This window comes from Gavialis gangeticus, unplaced genomic scaffold, assembly GCF_001723915.1.
Source record: "Gavialis gangeticus isolate Ggan-Ray unplaced genomic scaffold, GavGan_comp1, whole genome shotgun sequence".
In the NCBI taxonomy this organism is placed as follows: domain Eukaryota; kingdom Metazoa; phylum Chordata; order Crocodylia; family Gavialidae; genus Gavialis; species Gavialis gangeticus.
Window position 1 is genome coordinate 99,942,896 of NW_017729033.1, and position 25,406 is coordinate 99,968,301.

The 25,406-nt window shown below is 44.4% G+C and overlaps 1 protein-coding gene and 1 long non-coding RNA gene across 4 annotated transcripts in view; one reads left to right on the forward strand and one right to left on the reverse strand.

The window, feature by feature from the left end:
• LOC109303921 overlaps nt 1–11,608 on the reverse strand; it is a 20,944-nt gene extending 9,336 nt beyond the window's left edge. The window contains exons 1-2 of the long non-coding RNA XR_002099263.1: nt 10,816–11,608; nt 2,977–2,980 (exon numbers count right to left, since the gene is read on the reverse strand). This is a non-coding gene — a long non-coding RNA (uncharacterized LOC109303921). The remainder of the gene's footprint in view (nt 1–2,976; nt 2,981–10,815) is intronic.
• PPM1K (protein phosphatase, Mg2+/Mn2+ dependent 1K) overlaps nt 1–16,189 on the forward strand; it is a 23,522-nt gene extending 7,333 nt beyond the window's left edge. For 2 of the 3 annotated variants that reach the window (XM_019526308.1, XM_019526307.1), the window contains 4 exons: nt 8,080–8,245; nt 9,743–9,887; nt 11,753–11,887; nt 12,293–16,189. In XM_019526308.1, coding sequence (XP_019381853.1) covers nt 8,080–8,245; nt 9,743–9,887; nt 11,753–11,887; nt 12,293–12,424 — 578 coding nt within the window. In that variant the 3' untranslated portion in view covers nt 12,425–16,189. Of the gene's footprint in view, nt 1–8,079; nt 8,246–9,742; nt 9,888–11,629; nt 11,888–12,292 lie in introns of those variants that run through there. The other variant, XM_019526309.1, reaches the window with a different exon arrangement.
• Nucleotides 16,190–25,406: the final 9,217 nt, after the last annotated feature.

A 25,406-nucleotide genomic window follows, 5' to 3' on the forward strand; every position in this document is an offset into this window, starting at 1 on the left:
GGGGAGGATCACCTCCTTGGCCCTGCTTGTGATGCATCTGTGGATGCAGGACAAGGTATGGTTAGCCCTATTGACTGTGTTCTAAAGCATTGTCGACCCATGTTCATCTTGGAGTCAATAATTGCCCTATTAGACTTAAGGGTGGCAGTGTCTCTTGCATTAGACTTGGCATAACTGGCGTTATAGGTTCTTTGGAAACCTAGGAATTGCCAGAATGAATCAAATGTAAAGGCCCTTTAGTCCCATATCCTGTTATCAGATGGCATACAGCACCCCAGAGTTCACAAGGAAGTGTAAGAGCTCCATGGAAGACAGATATAGGATATTCTGTCCTCTACATATTTCATAACTTTGTTTAGAGATTAGTTTAATGTCTGAATGTGAAGTTTACCATCTCTTTGAAAAAATATGAATGTACAAAATGTTATAGCCTTGGACATTCATTGCTGTCCATTTAGACCAGGGACAGACCTTCAAAAAGCCTGAGCCTAAATTGATTCAATCTTTGCAGGTTAGTCTAATCTGCCTAGGCTGAATGAATTTATTACACAGACATGTAGGCACATTGCCTGCAGTTGCTCAGGCCAGGAGTTGGGGGGTGTTAGAGGATGCCCCTGAATGCAGGGAAACTGTGTTGTGGGAGGGTGTGGCCAGCTCAGGCAGTAGCCTTGGCTTAATTCCCACCTCCTTGCCCCACCAGCAGAGACCTGAGCTGGGTCTGCCAGGCGCTCCCCACTTGCTGCTGCAGTGGTGGAGCCAGGCATGGTTAGACACCGGCCAGCATGGCCCCTGAGGCAGAGGGGGATTATTCCTCCCTCTACCTTCCCTGCCCCGGGAGGACCACAGCCGGGTCTGCCCACGACTGCCCGCTCCCTGTTTGAGGCAAGCGGTGGACTAAGCCCTCTGCTGAACACCAGAGGGAGGGAGAATAATCCCCCTCCGTGTCCCCTGCTGGCCGACATTGGGCTGCACCCCTGCCAGGCTGTTGCAGCAGCGAGGGGGCAGGGCTCTTGATGGGGGCAGCCGCCCCTGTTACAGTGTCGGGGAGCGCAAGCCCCTTGCCAGTGGGGGCCATACTGTGGAGTGGGCAGAGCTGTGGCAGACAGTGCGTGGCAGCACTGGAGCTTGGAGGAGGCCAGAGCCCCACCAGCGCTGCTTCTGTCTGTGGCAGTTTTCCCCACCCAGCAGTGTGCCTCTCCCCTCCCCCCCACTGGGAAGGGGCTCACGCTTCCTGACATCATGGCAGGGGCTGCTGCCCCTGTCAAGAGCCCTGCCCCATTGCCACTGCAGCGGCCTGGCAGGGACGCAGCCAGACGCCGGGTGGGAGGGCCCCTTAAGCAGTGGACATTAAGGGAGGTTATTCGCCCTTCCCATCTCCTGGCATCCTGTGGAGGGGGCAGGAGATGGCTTATTCTGCTGCTTGGCCCAAGCAGGGAGCAAGCAGTGGCGGTAATTGTGGCAGGCAGACCTGGCTGCAGTCCCCCGGCGTAGAGGGAGGAATAATGCCCCTCCCTGCCTCTGCCTCAGGGGCCATGTCAGCCAGTGTCTAGCTGTGCTTATCCCTGCTGCTGCAGCAGCAACGGGGGAGCACCTGGCAGACCCAAGGAGGAGGAAATTAAACTCCTCTCTGACCAATTCAGCCAAGGCTACTGCCTGGGCTGGCCATACTTCTGCTGCTGGAGCAGCCAGCATGGAGAAGTGCAGGTCTGTACTAGTAGGACAGGGGAGGGAAGGGAGGAATAAACTTTTTCCCTGCTCCCTTCCAGGGCCAGTGTCTGGCTAGACCCTCGCATCCCTGCCTGTCCCTGCTCTTGGTGGGGAGCAGAGGGGTGAGGCCAGCCCCGCTTGGCTGGAGCAGAGAGCATGATGGGATGCTCAGGACTCTGGTTTAACTTAAACCAGCAAGGGGTCTGGGACAGACATTGCATAAACTGATTTGAGCTCAATCAGTTAAGTCTGGTACTACATTCAACCAGGTTTCTCTCAAATTAGTTTTGGCCATTTTGAAACTGGTTTACGTGCACTGAATGTCTGTTCTGTTACAGGTTTAAACCAGTTTCTGATCACTTAAACTGGTTTATATATAATGTCTGTCCCTAGCCTTCATGTCCAGTCCTTTCCTGAATCTTGTGAAGTTTCTGGCCTTTTTAAGGTTTCAGTTCTGAGCAAGGGGTTTATTAGAAATTTTCATAACAGATTCCTTATCCTAGTAATTTGGATCATGGGCCATATTCCCTACAACTATGCTCATCTTCAAAGCTCTGCTAAATTCTGGTCTGTTTCATAATTGTGTGTGTGTGTGTGTGTGTGTGTGTGTGTGTGTGTGTGTGTGTGTGTGTGTGTGTGTGTGTGTGTGAATAAAAGTTCAAGCTATATTTTTCCATATTGATGATTCATGGCTGAATAAATATGTAAATATTTTGAACAACTGAAGCAGCACCAGTTACCTTCCTAATGATGGCTTTTTTTATTTTGGCCTTCATGATAAACTTGAAACAAAAGAAAAGTAACAGAAAAACACTTAATTACCCAAGGGCATTTGTTCAAGTGAGACAACATCACACTCAGTCTTGCACATGGAAGCCATGTATGTGTTGAATAGCAATGGCTTCAGGCCTGTGCCTCAAGTTAAGTGCACACTTAACATGCTGAGGTAAATCAAAGCATAACTCTGGAGAAGTGTCTGCACAATGGGCAGCCACCATTGAATTAGGACAACAGTTATATTAAATGACCCACTACTACTGCAAAACATACTCTTGGTGAACACCTATGGTGCATTAAATATTTTGCTGTTTTGGGGCCAGAAGGCTTATGTCACTTGGAGAAGATGGCCACTGGACCGCGGGTTGATACATCATTAGCAGCTGGTATATGCTTCCTGGGCTTAACATAGTGCAACAGGAACAGAAAAGAGAAACTTGAAATTGCAAGCTGTATCTGTGAGCCATCCTCCTAGTTTGCCTTGCAGGAAACTGTGCTATCTAAAAAAGAAAGAAAGAAAAGAGCCCCACACTACTTTGCTGTCAGCCATAGAAGCATGTGATGTTTTAGAGATGAATGCAGGATCTTGTAGCTCTGCCTGTCCTACTGCTCTGCCCTAGTCTGTCTAGTCTGGTGGCAGGGAAGGTCTCCCTGCCTGAGGAACCTAGAACAAGCATGCAAGGGAAAACCCTTCATTATAGGTTATGACGTACTCTGTTAATAGTGCGTGTCTAACATAAAACATTATGACATACTTTAGCTGAGAATGGCCATCTTTGGTGCTGCTACTGCTTCAGTTCTTTAAAGGCTGGATCCAAAATCCACTGAAGCCAGCAGGGATCTTTTTGCAAACTTCAGTGTTTGTTGTATCAGACCTTAATCTCATCAGCCATTGGCTTCTGGAATAGCCATCTTATTAAATATTAGTTGGCTGTTAGTTGATGTATCTGTGTGTGTGTTGTATAGGCACTCCTGGAGTCTTAATGCTGAACAAATAGTTAAGCTAATTTTTAAAGAATGACTAAAATACTGAATCAATCCTTTTTTTAAAGTTGCCATTCTAAAACATGACTATTTTTCCTTTTTAATATGTTAACCTGCAACACTGAGGAAGAGAGAGAGCTGTAGAAATGTGTTCCTTTTCATAAAGCTAATATAAAACATTTGCCTTTTTGTAAAATCCCATTGAGAAAATACCCAATACAAATATTCTCCTCCATGTATTTATGCATGTCTGTTTATCTGTGGGTCACAATGAGCCATGGAATCTCTATCCAGTGGCTTTAAAATTGCCTTTGTTTAGTTGGCAGTTACTTTGAGCTTTTTTGTTTTAGAAACAAGCTCTCTCAATTGATCCATATAGTGTAGTTAAAAGTTATGTCAGGTTCTCTGGCTTACCAATATAAGATGGCTGGGCATTTGCCAATGATTTCTCCTTGGTCAGTAAAACTTGCTGCAAGGTTGAAGCTGTAACAGAGATGTAGTGAAGTTGTGGGGTTGGGGAGGGGAAATACCCAAGCAAAACAAACTGGAAACATATGAGACGACAGATATGTATAGATTTAACGTGACTGAGCCAGGTTAAATTGGACATGATTCATTATCACAGGACTTTCTTATTCTAGCATGCCCCAAGTGAAAAAGCAGAACAGGCAAAACCAAAGTGAAAAATTCCCTGTGTTTTGCAGCTCTTACTCTGTCACCCCCAGTGTTGCAGGTTGGTTTTGTGTGAACAAAATCCCTGGGTGAATTTCCTATTTGCCTCTGTGTACGTGTTATTTATGGCAGACACTGTACCGGGTCAGCAGCTCTAGAACTGGAGGCCCTGGACACTATGCTGGGCTTCAGTGGAAAGAGAGATCTGCTTAATTTTGTCCCAGGTGAAGGAGTCCGGCGGTTCCTAGCCTGGACTACTGGAAGGTTCCCACATCCTCTTTGTCACATTAGTTGAGATGACTTGCAGTAAAAATTGTCCAGTGAGTGTTAAGAACCTATTGAAAGATCTTAGTTTTATAGTGATATTGTTAGGAAAAAAAATGAAAAAAGTTTTTATTTTTAAATGTTAAAGCCAAATATTTGAAGATGCAATAGCATCTTATCTTGCTAAATAAATCTGAAGCAAGAATAGTAAAGCAGTAGGAATTTGATGTATTCATTTCTAAATTTTGGAACTGTGCCAGTCACTCAAATAACATGAAGCATCTTTTATACAGTAAGGGCCACATTACTCCTCCTTCCAAACTGATTACCGCCTTGCTTCATGAGTGGTTTATTAGATCCAAATCAACCCCAGGGAGGGGAGCATAAACCACACATTTTTCTAAATGATGATGTTCAGCTTTTTTTTGTGGCTGCCAGCATTTGTAAAGGGAGCCTATTGCTATCGTAGCTACTTCATTCCATACAGCTTGTATAGCTGGCTTCTCAGGGCCATCCATGGAATTGGTGATGGCAGCTGCTTTGACTTAAAATATTTGGGTCATGTGTTATTGCACTTTAAAAATTCAAGTCTGCCTTCATCTTTAAAAAGTTATAGGGGAATTTGGAAATTATTCATCCCGCTTTAATCTGTGGCTTCTGCTCTGTAACTTGTTCACAGACTGATATTTGGCAATTCAGTTCCAAAAGCAAGAAATGAACTGAGAGGCTTGTGACAGCTCCTCATTCATTTTAATTCCTTAGTTAAACATGCATATCTTGAATTACAGGTAGCCTTATTTAGGCTTTTTCATTTCACTTGATTTAACTGTCTAGTTAAAACAGGTATTTTACTGGCTGTGCTAAGATTTCTAATTATGGTGCTACATTTTAGTAGCTTTATAGCATGTTTTAATGCAAGGCTGAACCACACTAATCCATGCTTATTCTGGAACAAAATAGAAGCTGCAAATGCTTTGCTAAAAAGCCATGCTACAGGTGAATTGCTGGTTGGGGGTGAGGAAGGAAAAATTGGGGTTTTGCATCATTTGTGCCTCAAGCACAACATAAACCAGAGGCCCAGTGTAAATGAGGCTGGCGTTGATTGAGAATTGAGTGACTAACACTGCTGAAGCCTATAAGTAGGGAACTACTGAATTTGCAATTGCGTAATTTAAGTGGAAAACATGAATTCAGGCGGGCTCTGTGGTTTTTGCAGGCTTGCTGTGGAAAAAAACCAAATCAACACCCCCCACCGACCCAAAATAAACCTGGCAAGCAGAGAAAAGGGTAGGAAGCCCTGCAGCCAGGTTGGGGTGCAGGCAGGGCTGCTTGCAGCAGGAGGTGTGGAGGCTGCAGGCAGCTATGGCCTGCAGCCTCCATGCCTTCTGCTGAGAGCAGTCCTGTCCTCATCCCAGCTCCACTTTCCCCCTACCATGCTCCAAGACTACATGGCTTCTTGCCCTTTTCTTTGCTTGCTGATAAGTTTTGGGTGGTGGTTCTTTTTGGGTTTTTTTAGTGAGCCTGCCAAAATCACAGAGCCTGCCACTTGGGAATGGCCTGAAAACACAGCTTAAGTACCCTGATTAAGCCTGGGGAAGCCATTAATCCATGTTTAAAATACATGGATTAATAGCGTCCGTGGGCTTAATCAGAGTAATTAAGCTGTGGTTTCAGGCCATGTGGCAGTCAGAGGCATAGGGTGACCCTGCCACACTCAGCCTGCAGAAATGGTGGTCGGCCCCAGTATCTATCTGAAATCGGCTGGCTGTCTCACTGGAGTTTGGTAGACCCCTACCTATAAGTCACTAAAGGCTTATTGAGCCAAAAGATGCCATCACAGTAGTAATGCCTGTTTTAAATAGAAAAGATTTAGTTTAGAAGGGGTTTTTTTTTCTTTTGTGGTTTTCTTTATTTTAAATCATAAACTCCCACTATTTTCATTTCACAGCAAGGCTCAATGCATCTTTAAAGCTTTGTCTGGCTCCTCCCAAGCTCTTCACAAGTCTGGTTTTCAGGAGTGCTAAACAGCCACCAGCTTAGTGGGTGTTGTTGTTAAGACCTCCAAGTGCTCAGCATCTCTGAGAAGCAGACTGTAAACATTATAGCGACTGATTCTGGAGCCTGCTGTACATCTGCAGCTCCAAGTTGGCAACCGGAACTGTAATAATCAGATCCAGAGTGATTTGGTGGATCAACTATTAAAACAGCAGGGCCACTAGCCATTAACATGATCACTTTGTTTAGGTCTTATGCCACAACTGGGTAAATGGGGCTGTCTCATCATGATGGAACCCCTGAGTCGCAAAAACCTGGCATTGTTAGCTCCTTGCAGGTCCCCTCCCCTTCCCCTGACTCACTGGAGAAGTCCTCACGTTGTGCTGGCAGTGGAAACAGGCACAGGCAAGATTTGGGTCCATATTTTTATAAGAGGAGGTGGTAGTTGCAGAAAACCCATTTATTTACTTCTAATTTGGAACGAGGAATGTACTCGGGGATTCTGGCTTTCAGCTTGAACCAAAACCAACTGCGGAAATGTTTCCTGTTTTTAAAGACTAACTACTGGAAAAAAAACCTAGAATATAGCAAGGTCCCTAGGGAGGCTCTCAACCAAACTAACATCTGTTCTACATTCCAGGCTCTCTCTCTTTCTGCACAGGCTTTCCTCTGCCATTGCTTGTAGCATGCTAAGCAGCTCTCACTGTGGTAGTTGCAGCACTGTAGGAACAGAGTGTTTGTTAGCAGTAAAAATCTGTTCCTTTCACTTCAGGTAGTTACACCATTGGTACTTAGCCTCTGCTTGAACCGGTGTCAGAACAATTCATTCAGACCTTCAAAAAAGGACTTTCCATGGTACATAAAAGCACAAAGGTGGACTGAAACTAGAATCCAGACCCCCTAAGTACAGTTGCATTAGTTAATCCTTTTCGGTTCCAAAAACAAAAAAGGGACTGTGTTGCCCAATGGTGAAAGGGAGGGGGAGGAGGACAGTGGAGGGCCTGCCTAGTACTCTACTGCACATGATAGCATTAACTTACATCTGTATTCAGTGCTACCAGTGATGCAGGTGGCAGACTGATTAGTAGCATTTCCTGCTGCGTTGTACTAGTATGGATTACCACACAGGGCATGAGGCAAAGCTGAATCAGGACTAAAATATCTGACACTTGCCACCTCTGGCATCTGGAAGTTCTGGAGCAGGGGAATAGAGAGATGTAAAGTATTTCTTTTTTTGGAGCAGGCATCAAAACTATTTAATAGCATTGTTGAAACACCCCCTTGACCTACAGGAGGAGGGGCCCTTTATACTTGCAGTGGGGTTTATCCTGACTGATGCTCCTGTGTGCTGCAGTTAGGGGGCAATATCCCAATATTTTAAACCAAGCACAGATAATCTCTTTGCTTCATAGCTAAGGAGGAGCCATTCTTTCCTGACACTTACTTGCATGGAGCCATGTTGTTACCAAAATGCCTTTTCCCCTACCCCACTACATGCATGTTTCTGTTTGCTGTACAATATTTCCATAGCTTTAGTTTAGTTTAAACTTAAATCAGGTGACTTGCCAATATATTAGATCACATGTATTTTTGACAGTTAAAACTTCTGTTCTGTTATAAACACACTGGTAACACTTCCAGACCTCCTTAATTCCCTTTTTCTTTATGTGATGTTTATAGCAACCTTGCTGAATGCTGGGACCACTGCAACAGTGGCCCTGCTGCGAGATGGTATTGAACTGGTTGTGGCCAGTGTTGGAGACAGTCGGGCACTCTTGTGTCGAAAGGGAAAGGCTGTGAAGCTCACCATTGACCATACTCCGGAAAGGAAGGATGAGAAGGAAAGGTATATCTTAGTTTCATAGTTTCTAGGGTCGGAAGGGACCTGAGCAGATCATCTAGTCCGACCCCCTGCCATGGCAGGAAAGAGTACCGGGGTCAAACGACCCCAGTAAGGTGGTCATCCAACCTCCTCTTAAAAACCCCCAGGGTGGGAGCCTGCACCACCTCACTTGGAAGCTGGTTCCAGACCCTAGCCGCCCTGACCGTGAAGTAGCGCCTCCTGATGTCCAACTTAAACCTTCCCTCCGCCAGCTTGTGACCATTGTTCCTGGTCACTCCTTGCGGCGCTCGGGGGAACAGGGACTCCCCCAGCGCCTGCTGATCCCCCCTAACCAGTTTATAACAGGCCACAAGATCCCCCCTCAGCCTTCTCTTTTGAAGGCTGAACAGGTTCAGGTCCCGCAACCTTTCCTCATAGGACCTACCCTGCTGTCCCTTGATCATACGAGTGGCCCTCCTCTGGACCCTCTCCATGCTGTCCACATCCCTCTTAAAGTGCGGCGCCCAGAACTGGACGCAGTACTCCAGCTGCGGCCTGACCAGTGCCGCATAGAGGGGGAGGATCACCTCCTTGGACCTGCTCGAGATGCATCTGTGGATGCACGACAAGGTGCAGTTGGCCTTCCTAGCCGCCTCCCCACATTGCCGACTCATGTTCATCTTGGAGTCAATAATGACTCCCAGATCCTTTTCCACCTCCGTGCTGACAAGAGGGGAGTTCCCCAGCCTGTATGTATGGTGCCGATTGTTCCTCCCCAGGTGCATCACCTTACACTTGTCTGTGTTAAACCTATTCCTATTCTCCTCTGCCCATCCTTGTAACCTGTCTAGGTCCAACTGTAGCCTGTTGCTCCCCTCAATTGTGCCCACATCCCCCCCACATCTTGTGGGGGGGGATGTGGGGGGATGTTAGTTGTGCTACTAACTTTGTGGGGCAGCCCAGGTCAAACTCTGTTTACACTGTCCTGCAGCTATGGTAGAGTCAATGGAATGAGCATGAACGGCGTGTGCTGCCAGCAGCTGGTGGGGCACAGCTGTGCTGGTGGTGGTGAGTAGGGAGCTCCTGCAGATGCTGCTGGCACTGTCAGTGGGGGCTGGGTAGGGGGGTGGCAGTGACCACCCACAGGCACCGGTGGCAGCCAGGGGTGATCATGGACTGCCCACAGATACCGTGCTGGCGGTGGGGTGGTGAGCGGCAACTGCCCACAGGTGCTGCCGACAGTGTCAGCGGTGCCTTTTTGCAGGGGGTGCACATACACCTTCGTGCACCCCCTACGCGTCACCTCTGGGAATGAGGTCAGTTCACAGGGGTTGAGGGTCTGGGTTATATCACTACACAGCTTGAAAGCCTGCCTGAACACAAGCCGTATTACGGTCTTGAGGTGGGAATGTACTCCCCTATATAGAGACTCAAGCAGTTGGGGAGAAAATGCACACCTGAAGGCCTTAATGGTTTGAATCTGGTTCATACTGACCTTTCCCTCTCTTGTGTTTTGGACAGGATAAAGAAATGTGGTGGCTTCATAGCCTGGAATAGTTTGGGACAACCTCACGTGAATGGGAGGCTTGCAATGACACGTAGTATAGGGGACCTGGATCTGAAGAGCAGTGGAGTGATAGCACAGCCAGAAACTAAGAGGATTCAGGTAAAAGCTGTGGTTAACAGGGAAATTAACAATACGGTTAATGGGAAACCTGAGTGTTAGACCCTGACTCCATGCAGCGCTTAACAACTAGGGAGACGACAATCCAATTGCCCATGGATCCCGTTACTCATTAGCCAGAGCAAGCAGGGAGCAAACACCAGCACACATTGCTCGCAACAGCTTTATTCAGAATGGAGACAGCTTTGGACTAGCTCCCAAAAAACCAACAAACCAGGGAGCCACACTGAACAATATTTTTTTCTCCACATTTATACACTTTGGTTTATGCTCATTAACATTTATTCTACCCTGTCCCTCCTTCTGTTCCACCCGTTTCTCCTCCCATTGCAAGCTCCGCCTCTGTTTACTGTTTGCTTCATTAGCATGGAATTACCTATGTGTTTTACTCATTTACCTGCCTCTGCTATGAGTGCATGTCTAAGACCTTGACTTCTCTTCTTCAGTCAATGGGTGGACTTTGACCAAAACCTGGAGGCTTCTTCACTAATCACCATTCACCTTTTCACATATGTTCATCTTGGTTATGTGTTATCTTCTACATTCCAATCTGTTTTTCTGTCTCAGGTTGTACCATCTTCCACATTCTTAAAATGTTACCTCATTCACAGCACACAGATTCACTTGCTGCGTTTTCCTCAGAAAATGGTTGATACAGTTAAGATGGTTACTTGGCATAAGCAAATGGTTGGCTGAGCTATCATTCTGCCTTGTGGTCAGCAGCTCTGCTAGGCTACAGGTCATGCCTTTATTCAGCTGCAAATCCAGTGCTCCCCAAGATCCAAATATTGTCACCCTAACACTGAGCAGTAGGATCATGTGATGAACACCCTTGGAATCCAGAAGTCAAGTTTATATCTCGTTGATGAGAGTGTAAATTGGGAGTAATTCCCTGGAAGTCATTCCAGACTGACTAGTGTGACAGAATGTAGTCTGGCACCAATAATAAATGCTGACATGGAGGAGTGCTTATCTTAAATAGCATGACTTAATGTGAGGAGCAAAATAAAACTTGACAAGCACTGCTTAAATGTAATGAGGTTTTATTTTGGGGAAAGGGGAATGGGATGGGGTGTAGAGTTCACTAGATTCTCTGCAGTTCAAGTTGAAACTAATTACATATTGAAGAAAAAGCATCTGAACAGGGGGAATTAATATGCTAATTTGTACCACTCAGTCCTTAGTTTAAATCACATAGAAAAGCAGCAAATATATGCATGTACATGTAAGCATGAGTGTAAGAGAGTGCATTTTATTAGGGCTTCATGATGGTTCAACGTATGAAGAAAACTTGTTAAATTCTCAAAAATAAACAGTTTTCCTGCCCTGCCATTTTTCCATTGCCACCTAACTAATCTTCCCACAAGATGGTGAGAGAGCCAGGAGATGAGGAAGGAGACATTTGAGGTAGATCTACTTAGGAGTCAGGAGGGCAGGAGCTAGAAGACACTTCTCTGTTCGGTAGGAGATCCAAGAAAGTGAACAGAGGTTTTCATAAAGATCCTATCAGGTCTTAAAACCTACAATAACTTGAGAATTTTTTTGTTTACTGGGTAATATTAATAGGCTCGGCTTTTTGGTCTGTTTATGTAGCTTGGGTCAAGAGTTACTACTGTGAACTGGAGCACCTTCAAGTTTATTTACCTTATGTTTTGATTATCACCATATCGAATCATTAGTGTGTTGGTGCATTAACCATAGTGCTATAGTTTGGGTTCTTCTAGGTGATGGCCATGCAGAAGTGGAAGAGGATACAACACAAGATCTATTGTAATAAGATAAAACGTAGCACTGTTCTGCCTTGCAAAGATTGATTTTTATGATGTGTGTTGTGTCCCCAATTCTAGTTGCATCATGCAGGTGATAGCTTTCTGGTCCTTACTACAGATGGCATTAACTTCACGGTGAACAGTCAAGAGATATGTGACTTGATTAACCAGTGCCATGATCCTGCTGAAGCAGCCCTTGTTGTTACTGAGCAGGTAACGTAACATAGCTTTGGCCACACCAGTGCCTTGTTGATGAGGCAGGGTCATAATGCCATTTAGCAATGTGGAATTACTGAACATGCTTAGGCAGATTAGGTAGTTGGTGCAAATTGAGGTGGGATTAAGTGTTCAAGAGCCTTGCCTTGTTCTGTGGTTTTGTTTTTACTCTTAAGTACAGAATGAAAAGGGCCATGGTTCAGTTGAGCATTGGGTTTTTACATATCTGGGTGGAGTTCTTGGGAGAACTCCCTCAGTGAATTTGCTCTGCCTGAGACTAGAGCGAGAGGTGCAGGACATAAGGCAACTTTTGCTTTCCTTTACAAAAGTGCTTTTTGATGTGGCAGAGGAATAGAGCTTTGGAAGCGTCAGGTGCTGAAAATGGTTCATTTCTAACTTCAGGCAATACAGTATGGGACTGAAGATAACAGCACCTCTGTCATCGTGCCATTTGGAGCCTGGGGGAAGTACAAAAACACTGACGTCAGCTTCTCCTTCAGCCGTAGCTTTGCCTCGAGTGGGAGGTGGGCATGAGAACCCACTGAAGTTATTCTTTTCCATGCAATGGCTTGTATGCAGCAAGATACAGGAGAACACATCCATTTCTATGTTGACTGTGTCTTGTCCACCTCTTTCCCAGAATTGTACACAACATGAGACTTACTGCTTCCAGGTTAGGGAACAAGCCCTTGTCACTTACATTTTCCCACTTTTTATTTATTTTGGCCAGAGTTCAGGCAGCTGTTTGTGTTTCTCCTCCTAGGAGACGTGTAGCTTGTGTCTCCCTGTTCACAAATGACTAGATGCTGGACTTTCACACGTTAAATGCTTCCTGCCTAATGTGTGTTTTGTACTGACTGCTGTATTTAGTGTCCCTGGTTATTTAGCAGCTGTAAAGGACTGGTATGATGTATTCTGAGCCATGTGCTCTTCACTTTGTGAGACAGGTGAGCAGTGCACAACAATTATGAGAAGACAAGTCTTCCACTGGTATAGAGGCACCAAAAGTTCCTCTGCGCTTCAGGAGAAGCATGTGAAAAATAGTGGCGTAGCTGTGAGAAAAGTGTCAGGAAGCAGCTCTTCTGTGCCAATATGAGCCAAACAGTAGAATAAGTTTTTTCCCAAAGTCCACATAAATGAATTCTGGTCTGTAGAAAACTACCCCTTGACTTCCATGCACTGTGACCTTTTGAGTGTAAATGCATGTGCAGGAAAGGAGCCAGTGATGACATGGCAACTTAGGTGTAACATGGGACAGACCTAATGTCTGTGCCACCGGTACCATCCTCTCTTTGGCCAGTGTGTGATTTGAAGACCATATTACACCCCTGTACACAGTGGCATTGAAAGGAATAGGTGGCAGATCTGTAGGGGAGCAAAAACAATGTTTTTTCAAACCCAGAGACAGGGTAAGAGTGGATTCCTTTTTCCTAAAGGAAGTAATTTCAGTCTATCTCATTTTCTAATAGAAAGCAGGGTGGGGAGATTTTTCACTTTTCTGAAAGACAATAAAGGTATGGGGGCTTTTCAGCTGTCTGGGATGGGATCTAGTAAGTTAATCCTTTCTTCTTTGCCAGCTGACTGGTTACTAGATGCTTTTAGATGCATAAAGTAGACTTTCCCCTTTTCAGTTTTTTTTGACTCTCTGAATTTGCTCAGGGCCTTGTCACACGTTCACTTGCAACAGTTGGAAATCATTAGTGACCTATTAAAGTTAGTACCTGTTAAGAGCAAACCTTCACTGAAAGGGAACAACTTGGCAATGCTGTGAGAGCACTTAACACATGTTAAAAACTGCTTGTGTTTTAACTGTACTTAGTAAGTATTAAGTTGAACATGTGACATCACCCTCAGATTCCCAAACTGAAGTGTAACTGTGGGAAGGGGGGCACGTAGGGGTATGTCTTTAAGCAAAGAGTGCCCCTTTTTCTTATCCCTGTTTTTAAGGTGGAAGAAGAAACTATGGGAGTCTGTGGTAGATTAGGCACAAAGGGCCAAATCTGCAGCTGGCTCAAACTTTCAGAACTCCCATTGACTTCAGTGAAACTGCACTCATTTACACCAGCTGAAGATCTGGGTTAAAGTGCCCTGTTCTGGTCTCAGGTTCACTGATACGCACCCCTCCCCCTTCCCACCACTGTAAAAACAGTGTAATTAAAGGCAGGCAGGGAAAAACTGGCATCTTCTCAATAGTTTTGCTGTGATATTTTTCATGCTATTAAATTGTTTCTGGCAAGAAAGGTTCTAAAATTGAACTGTCACCTTATACTAAGGGAGAGCATTGCTGAGTTGCCCGGTGAAACACTTACTACAATGTGAACTGTGGGCCTCTGTCACTTTTAATCTTTCCCATGCCACACCTGATCTCACCATTCCAGATGTCTGAAGGCCTATGACCATTCTCTGGACAGGCATACTTAGTATTGCTCTGAAAGCATCTACAATTTTGCATAGGGAGAGTGCCCTGGTCTTGTCTCATTACTCAATGTATTATATGGTGTACATAATATGTATATTGGTTTTATAAGTGTGTGAAACAATATTTGTAAATATCCAGTGCTATTGCCTAAGTCTATGTCACAGGTGTAGTACAATTATAAGCCCTCTGTTTCATATATTCAAAAGATTTGCAGTTAATCTTAATCCAAAGGAAAATGTTTGGTTTTCCAAAGTTGTGAGCCCAGTTTTGCTTCCCTGAAGCAGAAGAGACATTTTCAGTGTCTATCAGTAGAGTAGAAGCAGGGGCTCATTTGGAACAAGTGTCTCTCTGGGTTAACTGTATTTGTAGTACTGTTGGGAGAACTTGCCTTATTTTGAGCCCTGAGGGTGACATCCTGACACTATTGAAGTCAGTGGAAATGTTGCCATTGATTTCAGCAAGGTCAGAATTTCATCCCTGGTCTTTATTAGCACTTCTAGAAAATGGATACACTAAAATGCATAGGCTGAGAGTGAGGCTTTAGAAATGGCATGTGTGTATGAGAGAGAGACTACTAACTGTTGAGCCCTACTAAAGATGTTTAATATATGTTATGGATAGATAATATGCATGTAGAGAGCATCTTCATGTGTATGCCACTATCCTAAATGCACAGCATATATTGATTACTGCCTTGTGAATGTGCTGATGTAGTGAGGAAGGGACTAAATGCTACAGTGGGCAGTTCTGTTAGACTTGTTCCCCAAAGCAAATATGGCCTTGGTGAGACCCTGCTTAATCTCTAGTGAATATTTGACCACATGCCAAAACCCTCCTTGTACTGCGCAGTGGTTTTGGTATCAAGTGATAGACTCACACTAGCAGAAGTCTAGTGCAAAATTTGTGGACAAAGCGCATTGACACTTTCTCCTTCATTTTTATCCTCTGGCCCGTTAGCCATAGATCTGGTCTGAAGATATCACAAAGGCTTAGGAATTTAGTGGTGCACACCCATTTTATTTTTATATATTTAATTTTTTTGTAAGTGTTAAAGTTTGAATAGTATTAGACATTTTCCAGACTGAGCCCATCCTATTAAATCGCTGGTGGGTAGTGAGAAATTCTGCACTTCAAGTGCTGGAATAAAAAAGCATGGTAACTCAAAGAGTATCTTGGGGATAGGTTTAAGTTTGCCCTCTGGAATGCAAGTTCGTGATCTAATTGTGTTCCCTGCATTTTACTACATCTCTTTCCTGTGTCTTATCACTGAATATTGTAGAGAATTAGATATTTTTGCAGTTTTGTTGGTTGGTGCTCCTCTGAGAGCAATGATTTGCGGGGGTTTTTATGTTAGAAAGGAGATAGAAAAGAAGGGACATGATGAAACTGCAGAACAGTACGAGTTGAAGATAAAGGGCTCCCATTAACCATTTCTTATGAGCAACAAAGGGATATTTAATACTATAGAAGGGCAGCAAATTTAAGACTAATAGAAGGAATTATTTGTTAAAACAAATACACAGTTTGTCTGTGGAACTCCTTAGATGTATTTGAAGACAAAGGCTTAGTAGGATTTCAAAAGGGTTAGGCACATTATAGATAGAAATTTTACAGTTGTATCACCTGGGGGTGTATTTATACAATATATACAGGTCTACATATGTATAATAAGGAATATCAGCACTCAAGACTTTGAAGCACAAGTCATTTGCTGAGTGACAGGTGTTAGGAAGAAACTTTTCCTGTGGACAGGTAATTGCATAACTGCCCATCATGGAGTTTTTGCCACAGTCTTCTGAAGCATAGAGTTACTGTTGGTACAAAATACTGGACTGAAATGTCCTATGGGTCTGAATTGGGCAATTACTACGTCCTCATTTAAGAACAGAGTTCTGGAGATACCATGCTACATCGTAGCCTTCCTTCATGCACCTAATGTAAGCAGTTTACTCGAGTCAGACCACAGCTTACAAAGCACTTGATTATAAGTGCATGGCATTTTTTTTGTGGTCACTCATCTCGCATCCCGCAGCTGAGGTATGAGAGGCTGAGTTCTGGATAGGGACCTGCATGGGTTCCCTATCAATTGCAGTCTCTGAATATGGAGGGGATGTATCTTTCTAAACCATATGCTATAACTCCAACAAATTGTGGGCTTAACATGAACATTATCAGGTAAGGTTCTGGGGCCTGCACTATGGAAGAAGCCAAGATGGATTATCACAACAGCCTCTTCCGGCCTGAAAAAAATCTATGGGTGTGTGAACAGGCATGCATAATCTGACTGATAACGGTAGAGCAAAACAAGTAACTATAAAAAAAGAAACTACTGCTTATTACATTTTTGGAGTAAATAAACAATGGGAAGAAAGCCTGGTCCTACTGAAGAACTCCCACATATTTTATTGGGAGTCAGGATAATCTTTGTGTTCCTAGATGGGAGTGCTTTTAAAGGCTTTTGAACATTTCCAGTTAATAGAGAACCAGCAAACAATTGATAGCAACAAAATGGAATCACCAAAATAATTTTCTTTTTATAAACTCACTTTGGTACTCTTAGAGTGATAGGTCATTTTTCCAACTAGGTGAATGTACTGTAATATAGACAACTTCTGGTGTTCCTTGGGTCTGAAGCTGCTGTACCTCAAAACTGAGGTAGCTCTCAAGCTGTCCTCTTTTATCCAGTGTATTCAGTGCTTACAGTTTTGCATGTCATAAGCTTATACATAACAGAAGTGCAATTGTGTATATTTGTTACATGGTTTGCCTTAGGACTTATGGTTTAATGTTTCATATTTGGTGCAGTCAGTGTCCACAGTTCATTTACTACTTGATTTGAAATGAGTGTACTGGTTTTTTTTTTAATGTTTGTCTTTATTGAAGTACCTATACAATGTGAGCAGGCTAAAGACTGTACTGGAATGCTTAAAAGATCTTTTAATAAAGTTTTAGCTTCAATAGCTGTCTGGGTTTGTTTGTTTCCCCCCCTTCTAATAGCTCACATGAACCAGTGGAATTATTCACAGCTTAACCAGTTTTATGACCCTAATGTCAGTCACCCAGCAGTTTTCAGTGCATGGGCTTTTCCATGTGTAGACTAATTCTGCAGTGGATAGTGCAGAGGTGGGTGTTTGTACCCACCCACCACTGCACACAAGTCATTGAGTGCAGCAGCCTGCTAAATTGCTCTCCATTGCTTAATTGGGGCCATATTCTGGTGCTTGGATGGTTTATATGAATTTCTCAGTCTGTTACTCATTTTAGTATCGTCTTATTTTACATTTTGATGTCTTGCAAAAGCAGTAAATGTGGAAGGGAGAGGTAAAGGAAAACTAAAAATTCCTTCTTTTTCCTGCAAGAATTTCTGCGTTGAAAAGAAACTGATGTCATCTGGAGATCAGAAGCAGCCTGGAGTACTTATAAGTGTTTGGTTTCAAACACTTGTTTAGATTCAAAGCTTTCTAGCAATAAAATATATTACAGTTCAGTACTGTAATTCCTATGCAGAGTTCAATATCTGCTGCCTTTATAATTTTTGTTTAATTATGGCTTGCAGAGACTCATCTGCGTGGACTGAAGCCTCTTTTCTCCAACCCCCCAAGGAGGAAAAGCCTTAAGTTCTGTGGAGCTCTGACAGTTTATTCCAATTGTGCAAATGCCCCTCCATGTCAAGCGCAACCTCAGTTTAATCTTACCACTAGTTTATTACTAGCTTAACTTTAAACAGCTGAACTGCTCAGGAACTGGTGGTCCTTAACTATTATGTGCTGAGCGCGCCAAATAGTATCATCTCCAATCAGTTTGGTGCATTCTTCAGACCAGGCTAGATTCTTCTTCACTGGCCTCCACTTTTCTGCACTTTCACAGTAGTTAGGAAATGGCTGCTAAATTATTCCATAATCAGAGCACTTGTTGTTTAATGAATATCACCCTGACCCACTGGTCTCTTTATGCTCCCAGGAAGAAAAGAGAGTGGCTTCATTCCAACACCAATGAGTTATTTCCCTAGTTAGTTCAATTGCTTGCATGAGTCTTGATAAAAGTTCATTACAAGGATTTCGGGATAGAAGCCAAGGTAAAAAATTCCTGGCTCTAATGTTGCATACAAGAAGTTGTGTCCCTTATAAGGGATTGTATCCTTTTCCAAACAGCCTGTGTAACAGGGCTACCCTGCACCACAGTGGAAAGAGACCCTCATCTTGCGTGTAGGGCAGTATGCCAAAGGTTCTGCTGGGCAGGTGGTACATGGCACTGGCTAAAAATAAAGTTCCTCACTGCAACTGAACAGAAGCACACAGATATAGAAGTGCAAATATGGACATTTATTGCCATGCCATAACATATTTACAAATTTAGAAGCAACACATTCGTGAGAACACCTGCCACTCTCTTGATCTTATTTTGTGGTGATGGGCTGAGGAAAGGGTTCACAGTCTTTCAGCTTTCTGAACCTTTCTGTAGCTTCCCCTAAAAAAGCAGTTATTCCTTGGGAGTGTTAGCATGGTGCTTCCTTTGGGGAAACACATTTAAGAGGAATTATCTCTACCCCCTTGCATTAAAATGTTGTTCCTGAGATGGTGGATCATGTGCAATTCATGTTACAGAATTTTCTGCACCAAAAGTTCAGACTCATTAAAGCACTCCTTGGTGTACATCTATGCACGCACCCTGGTCAGGAACAAACTGAGTCTGACAGCAGCCCAGTCCAGGGCTGCTCCTGCCAGGCTCTGCCCCTCTGCAGCAGCCCAGGGGAGCTCCAGGCTCCCCAGGTCCCGACCCCAGGCTGGTAAGGGGCATAGGGGATAAGCCCTGAGCTCTAGAGCAGGGGTGGGCAAAATGCGGCCTGGGGGCCGGATGTGGCCCACTAGGCCATTCTATCTGGCCCATGGAGCCCCTAAAAAATTTAGAAAATTAATATTTATCTGCCCCTGGCTGCCTATTGTGTGGCCCTTGATGACTTGCCAAAACTCAGGCCTCCACTCAAAATAATTGCTCGCCCCTACTTTAGAGGGTCAGGGGAAGCTGTCCTAGACAGGTCCTGATCTTCATATGCCTGGCAGGCAGCTGCCTGGCAGGCAGCTGCCTGGCAGCTTGGACAGCTCTGTCAGCCATGTGGAGATTGGGACAAGTCCTGATTTGGCCTGATTCAACCCTGCCCTCTGTGGCCCCCTGCTCCCTAGGCTGACTGGGATCAATTTTTTCCTGGTTGGTATCTACATGTGCAGTATGGCACATTAGTTAATGAGCCATTTTTCCACTAATTGTATCTACAATTAGTAGATACATGTAAATATGATTTTCTAGTAATTGTATCTACAGGTACAGTACAATCACAACTTATGCAGGGGTTATGTTCTGAAGTCAGCACGTATAGTTGAAATTGCGTATAGCTGAAATTGCCAGACTCGGCGCCAAGCAGCCGCTGCCACCGCCGGGCCAGACAAGGCAGCCAGCTGAGCATAAGCCCCCAGCCATGCCGGTGTGTGCAGGCGCGTGCAGGCAATACCACGTGGCGCTGCACGGCGCCACACTACGTGCCATGCCCTGGCCAGCACCTGGCGGCCAGCCCCAGCATCTGAGCGCGTAAAGCTGAATTCGCATAAGTTAAATACGCATAAGTTGCGCCTGTACTGTACTAAGAGACAGCACATTAGACAAATATACTGTGCAGTAAGTGCTGTGCATGTGTGGATAGGGACACTTTACTGTCCATTAGATTAGTTTACTGTGCAGTAAAGCATCTCATGTAGATGCACATAGAAAAAAGTGACAGGCTGGAAAATGTTTTCTAAAGTCCCCCTGTTGCACACTGAGGGCCTAAGGCCTCTGACTAGCCCTGTTTTCACCCCTTCTTTTTCCTTAGATGTGGCAGTAGCCAATAGCTTGGCATTTAGCTTTCCTCGCTGTGGTAGTAGCCAATAGCTTTCCTAGACATGGCAAAAACAACAGCTTGGTTTTTTTCTCTGACCAACAGCCTCATAAATCCCATACTACAGGCATCACCAGGAGCACTGTTTTGGCAGGCTGTGTTCACCCCTTTGCTCCCACCCAAACCAGTGGCTGTTTTAACATTCAGGGATACCTGAACTGATCCTGGTTCTTCCTTGTGCAATATGTTTGTGGGCTAGAATTCTCCCAGACTTAAACTCCATGCAACCTCACTAACTTCATGGAGTACATATGGGCCAAGTGAGCAGTAATCCTGTTCCTACACTCCAAATGATTTGCAAGGCCATTAGTTCTTGGAGAACAGGAGAACAGCCACTCTCTGTCCTCATTATCTGAGCTCCCTCACATCCTCCATTTTACTTAGATTGGGCATATTTACACATGCATTTACTCTGGGCTAAGCTTACTTTGGTGTAAACTACTCAGAAGTAAGCACTTTCAGACAGGTGTCTACACATACGAGGATTAGGAAGAAGATTTGCTGCTCTTTGCACCAAGTTTCCTGCAGTCCTGCAATGGACCTATGCTGCCACTGCGGGGGAGCTTGGAGGGAGCACAGGGCCAGGAGACAGCTTTTGCGGCAGGGATAATATTCTGCTGCTGGGATGAGGACAATGTTCCCTGCCCAGCTATGTGATTACAGAGCTGGGGGTGGGGAACAGGCTGGGGGACTTGTTTCCCACCCAGCTCTGTGATTGCGGAGCTGAGTGGGGAACAAGTTTCCCGGTCTGTTCCCCGCCGCCAGCTCCGTGCTTGTAAAAGGTGGATAGGGAAAAGGGTCCCCTGCACCTGGCAGCAGAGAGCTCCCAGCACCAGCTCTGCAACCATGGGGCCAATGTTGGGAGATCCTTATCTTGCAGCCAGAGCTCCGTGGTCATGGGGCTTGCTCTGGGAGACCCTTATCTCCCAGCCTGAGCTCCACAGTCATGCAGCCAGCACAGGAAGATAAGGGTCTTCTAACCTGAGCCCTGTGACCACCCTCCAGCTGGGAGATAAGGATTTCAATCTCAGAGCAGGGGCCTTGGAGCTCCCTGCTCCTGGGGCAGGGGGACATAGTCCCTGCCTGGGCTCCTGTAGTGGAGCCCACCCAGCAGCAGGCAGCTTCTGGGGTCAGGGAGTTATCTCCCACCCCCTGGTGGATGGCTGACAAAGAACAGATTTTGCTCTCGTTCAGGCATCTATACAAGCGCTACTGCACTGTTACTAATCTTGAGTAAATTAGCGACTTTCATTTGCAGGTAGCAAATTTAATCAGTATTAGGGAGATTTACTGTGTAATAAGCATATGCCTGTAGAGATGCACACACTTACTTTGAAGTAAACTATGCTGATGCAAAGTTAAGTATCTCATGTAGATGTTACTGTGGTTTAGCACACATTTACTGTGGCTGGGGAGTGAAGACAAACAATTTCAACAGATCAGCTGATGCACAGTAAAACTCTGTCCCCTTTCAATATGCTATAATTTTGTCTGTCTGTCTGTCCATACCCTCATTATTTTCATCTGTTAAAGATTACTTTGTCCCACCCTTTGTTGTATTGCCAATTTAGATTCTAAACTCCTCAGGGCAGGTGCCATCTCTCACTATGGATTTTATGTAGTGCCTGGCACAATGATTTTGGTGAGGGTCTATAGACACTACTGTAATAATAAATGTAAGTAAATTGCTATCACCAGAATGCTGAGTTGAGATGTGACATTAAAAATCCCAAGGGTTCAATAATTTGCCTGTTCCTGCATAACAGGATTGGTTTTGATACCACACATTGTTAGTACCAAAAATGAATCGGCAGTTTACAGCAACACCAGCTAAGACATATTCATCCTTCAAAATTTCTGTACTCTACATATCAATTATTATTAAGACTATTTTTAACAGAAACACATTACGCAGAGCATTTTGATCCTATACGATGTCTACAAACTCCACCCCTCTGAGTTCTCAAATCCAGACTTCAACCACATATGTCAAAGATGTAGACTCTGATGCAACCACTAAGGTATAGCTGCATCATCCCAGTATAGCATGAGACAGTGCATCTCACTGTGGCACCCCTTACCACTGTACTGGGATGGTGTAAACCTGCTCAGGAAAATATGGACATTATAGTCAGATTCAATATGAAGCTAAATGGGATTCAGCTTTATATAGTTCACAAAAGATCTAAAGTGATTTTGGTTCCTGTGCTTGAATTATGTTAAGAACATATGTTTTGTTATAAATACATGGCCAGAGCCCTGGGTATATACATGGAACGTGAAATCTGTGTGGTACAACCACATTTTCAGAAGTGCTCAGTGCCCAATGCAGGTCATCATGCTGTGCTCTGGCTATTTACTGGTGTGTTAAAGTGGAAGCTAAGCCCCTTCTCAAAACTGGCTATCAAAACTGGGGAAGGCTGAAGGAAAGTACTGCTGACAGAAATCAGGCTATAGGACAGCCACAAGTTAAATCTCATCTAGTTGCAGTGAGGCTAAAAAGTCATTTAATAAAGTCATCGTTACATTCCAGGTCTCAGGATGCATGGGCACCAGAGTAACAGAGGCCAATGCCTGATTTGTGGCAGGGACTCTAAATATAATTATCTTAATGTCAACATCATAACCTTAGATTTATGTGGGCGAGGCTGCTCCTTTCCAATCAAAAGCCTTGCTGGAAGCCCTGCCTTCATCTGTCCCTGCTTTGCCCCACATAAGCTATTTGTGACAAACAGCTCACTCGTCTCTGGAGTTTGCATATGATTTAGCATAGCCCCAAGGAAGGCAGTGTTTTTAGTTTGTGGTTTAGCTGACTATGGATCTATTTGCTAGTCTACAGATAAGCTATTTGGCTTTTGACTCCCAAGTGAGTTCTGAAAAAACAAAGTGACTTCATATCTGAGTGCAGTGAGGTTTTGTCAATAGATACTGAGCTGAATGTTCAGAATGGCCATAGACATCCTCAGGTGAGTGCAGGAGAGATGCATGCACAAGAATAGATTTGGGCCTGCACTGTGGTCCTGTTGGGATAGATGGATCAAGAAGCCAGTATCTTCCTACTGAGGAGCCTTGCTGGCCCCTTGTAGACTAGTCTTTCACTATCAGAGCAGACTTAACAGTTCTGGGGAGCAAAGAAGTGTGGTTGGAGTCGTTGACCCACCTCTTCTGTAAAGCCAAACAACTCTGTTATTCATACAGTTTAAGTTAGAGCCACTCCTGGCTTCTAGTTCCCAGGTAACTCCAGAATTCAGGCTGTAGTCACTCTTTTTGCCCATTATGCCCAATTGGTGGCAGCTGAGTTCAGTTCCTCCACTCTCAAATATTTAGCTCCATTCAGGTCTCAGGTTAAAGATCAGAGCAATTGTTTTTTCAAAGGTGATGGCCAGGTGTCCAGCCAGTGTAGAACACTTGGGAGGACAACTGTGTGCAAATAAGCAGGGCAGTGGGTACACATAAGAGATCAGAGACACTGACAGGCAAGAATCTGGTAGTACTGATTATCCGCTGAAGGTGTTTAGCTGGGGCCCCGTTACTTTCTGAGCACTTCAGTGTCATAGTTCTAATTCTAGTACACCCTTTTACAGGTGAGCAATGAATGCCATTTCTTTAGCACCCTCTAGGCGCAGACAAAAGTGCAGCTCCCAGGCCTAACTCATGATGCTTCACAGAAGGTGTCATGAGTTAGAATGATCCTCCTGACCCAACAATGTGGAGCCAATCCAGGGAGGTCTCTGCAGCCTCTTCTCCTAGGTCTGCCTCCCTCCCCCAACTCCTGTGCTGTCTCAGGATGGAAGGGGAAGGAGGCAGGGGATGGAGGTCCATTCTGGGGTTTCTCCAGGCATGCTGGAGGAGGGTGGGTGGATTGGAGTCCCCACAAAACTCCACCCCACCAAGCACTGGGGCCCAGGCTGTGCTGCAGCAGCCTAGTGCTGGAGCAGACAGAAATTAATTAAGGCACTCTGCTTTGGAGCACCTTCATTTAAACCCTCATACAATGAGAGTTAATGTGTCACATGATTGGAACACTGCAGCTGTGCTCTTCTGTTAGGACACAACTTTAGAGAGCTTTCAAGGGGTCAATCATGCAACAAATGTCATTTCTGTCTGCACCTTCAGTATGCTCTCTTTTATACCTCAAAGAGCTGGCATTCTGGAAGACGGGCAGGCAAAACAGGAATCACTGGACAATCTGAAGAAATTAAAACACTTCTGAATTCCTTGCTATTTATTAAATAATATTATCAACTCCTTTCTGATGGGCATCACAAGGGAAAATGTGGTTTTAGAAAGACTTGGCAGGCCCAATCCCTCTCCCATTTTAATCAGTGAAAAGCTACCTAGTGATTTTGGTGGGACTTCTATGAGGCCCAGAGGTCCCCATTTAGTAAGGTATTTAAACTCCAGCTTCACTTTAAAATAAAGTGAGGATTACATTCACGAGCTGACATTTTACTCGGCATAATTCTATTGTCTTGAGACAGAGAGATGCCCACTATTACTAGTAATCCCACACAAAACTTTATATGAATAATCCAGCTGCCATGACTGTGATGGCCCACATGCTTAAACTATGAACCTGTTTGAGTATGTTGTTAAATCATGTCCTTAATGAGCAGAGTCTGCAGGTTTTACTGGATGGGTGGTATATATGTTTACCAGAAACAATAACAGTTAGTGGAGAGCTCAAACAATATTTTCTTTCTTTTTCCAAATCACAAGAATACTTACAGTAAACAAAATGCTGCTATTTAATGAAAATATGGTCACTGTGATTACTTTCATAGAGCCATGTGTAACATTTTGCACACAAAGAAACACAGAAAAGGAGATAAACTCAGGACCCATAACTTTGAAGAACTGTAGCTACGTTTCCTGTTTGCCCAGGTATATTTTGTTACAGTGTAATTATGAGTTGAGAATTAAGGATGATACAGGGAATATAAATATGCCTATCATCTTCACCATATGAAAAAATGGAAAAACAGAACAAGAGTGTCATTATTTCTTTTCATTCACCCACATTTTCATCCAAAATTAATATTAACTTTTAAAGATAAGAGACTGTCAAGTACTTTGTTTTGTATAAGAGCCAGTCAGTTGGGCACCTGGACACCCCTAAGGGACCTCGACCCCAGGGGGAGGGGAGTTCAAGAAGAGTGGTTGCTCCT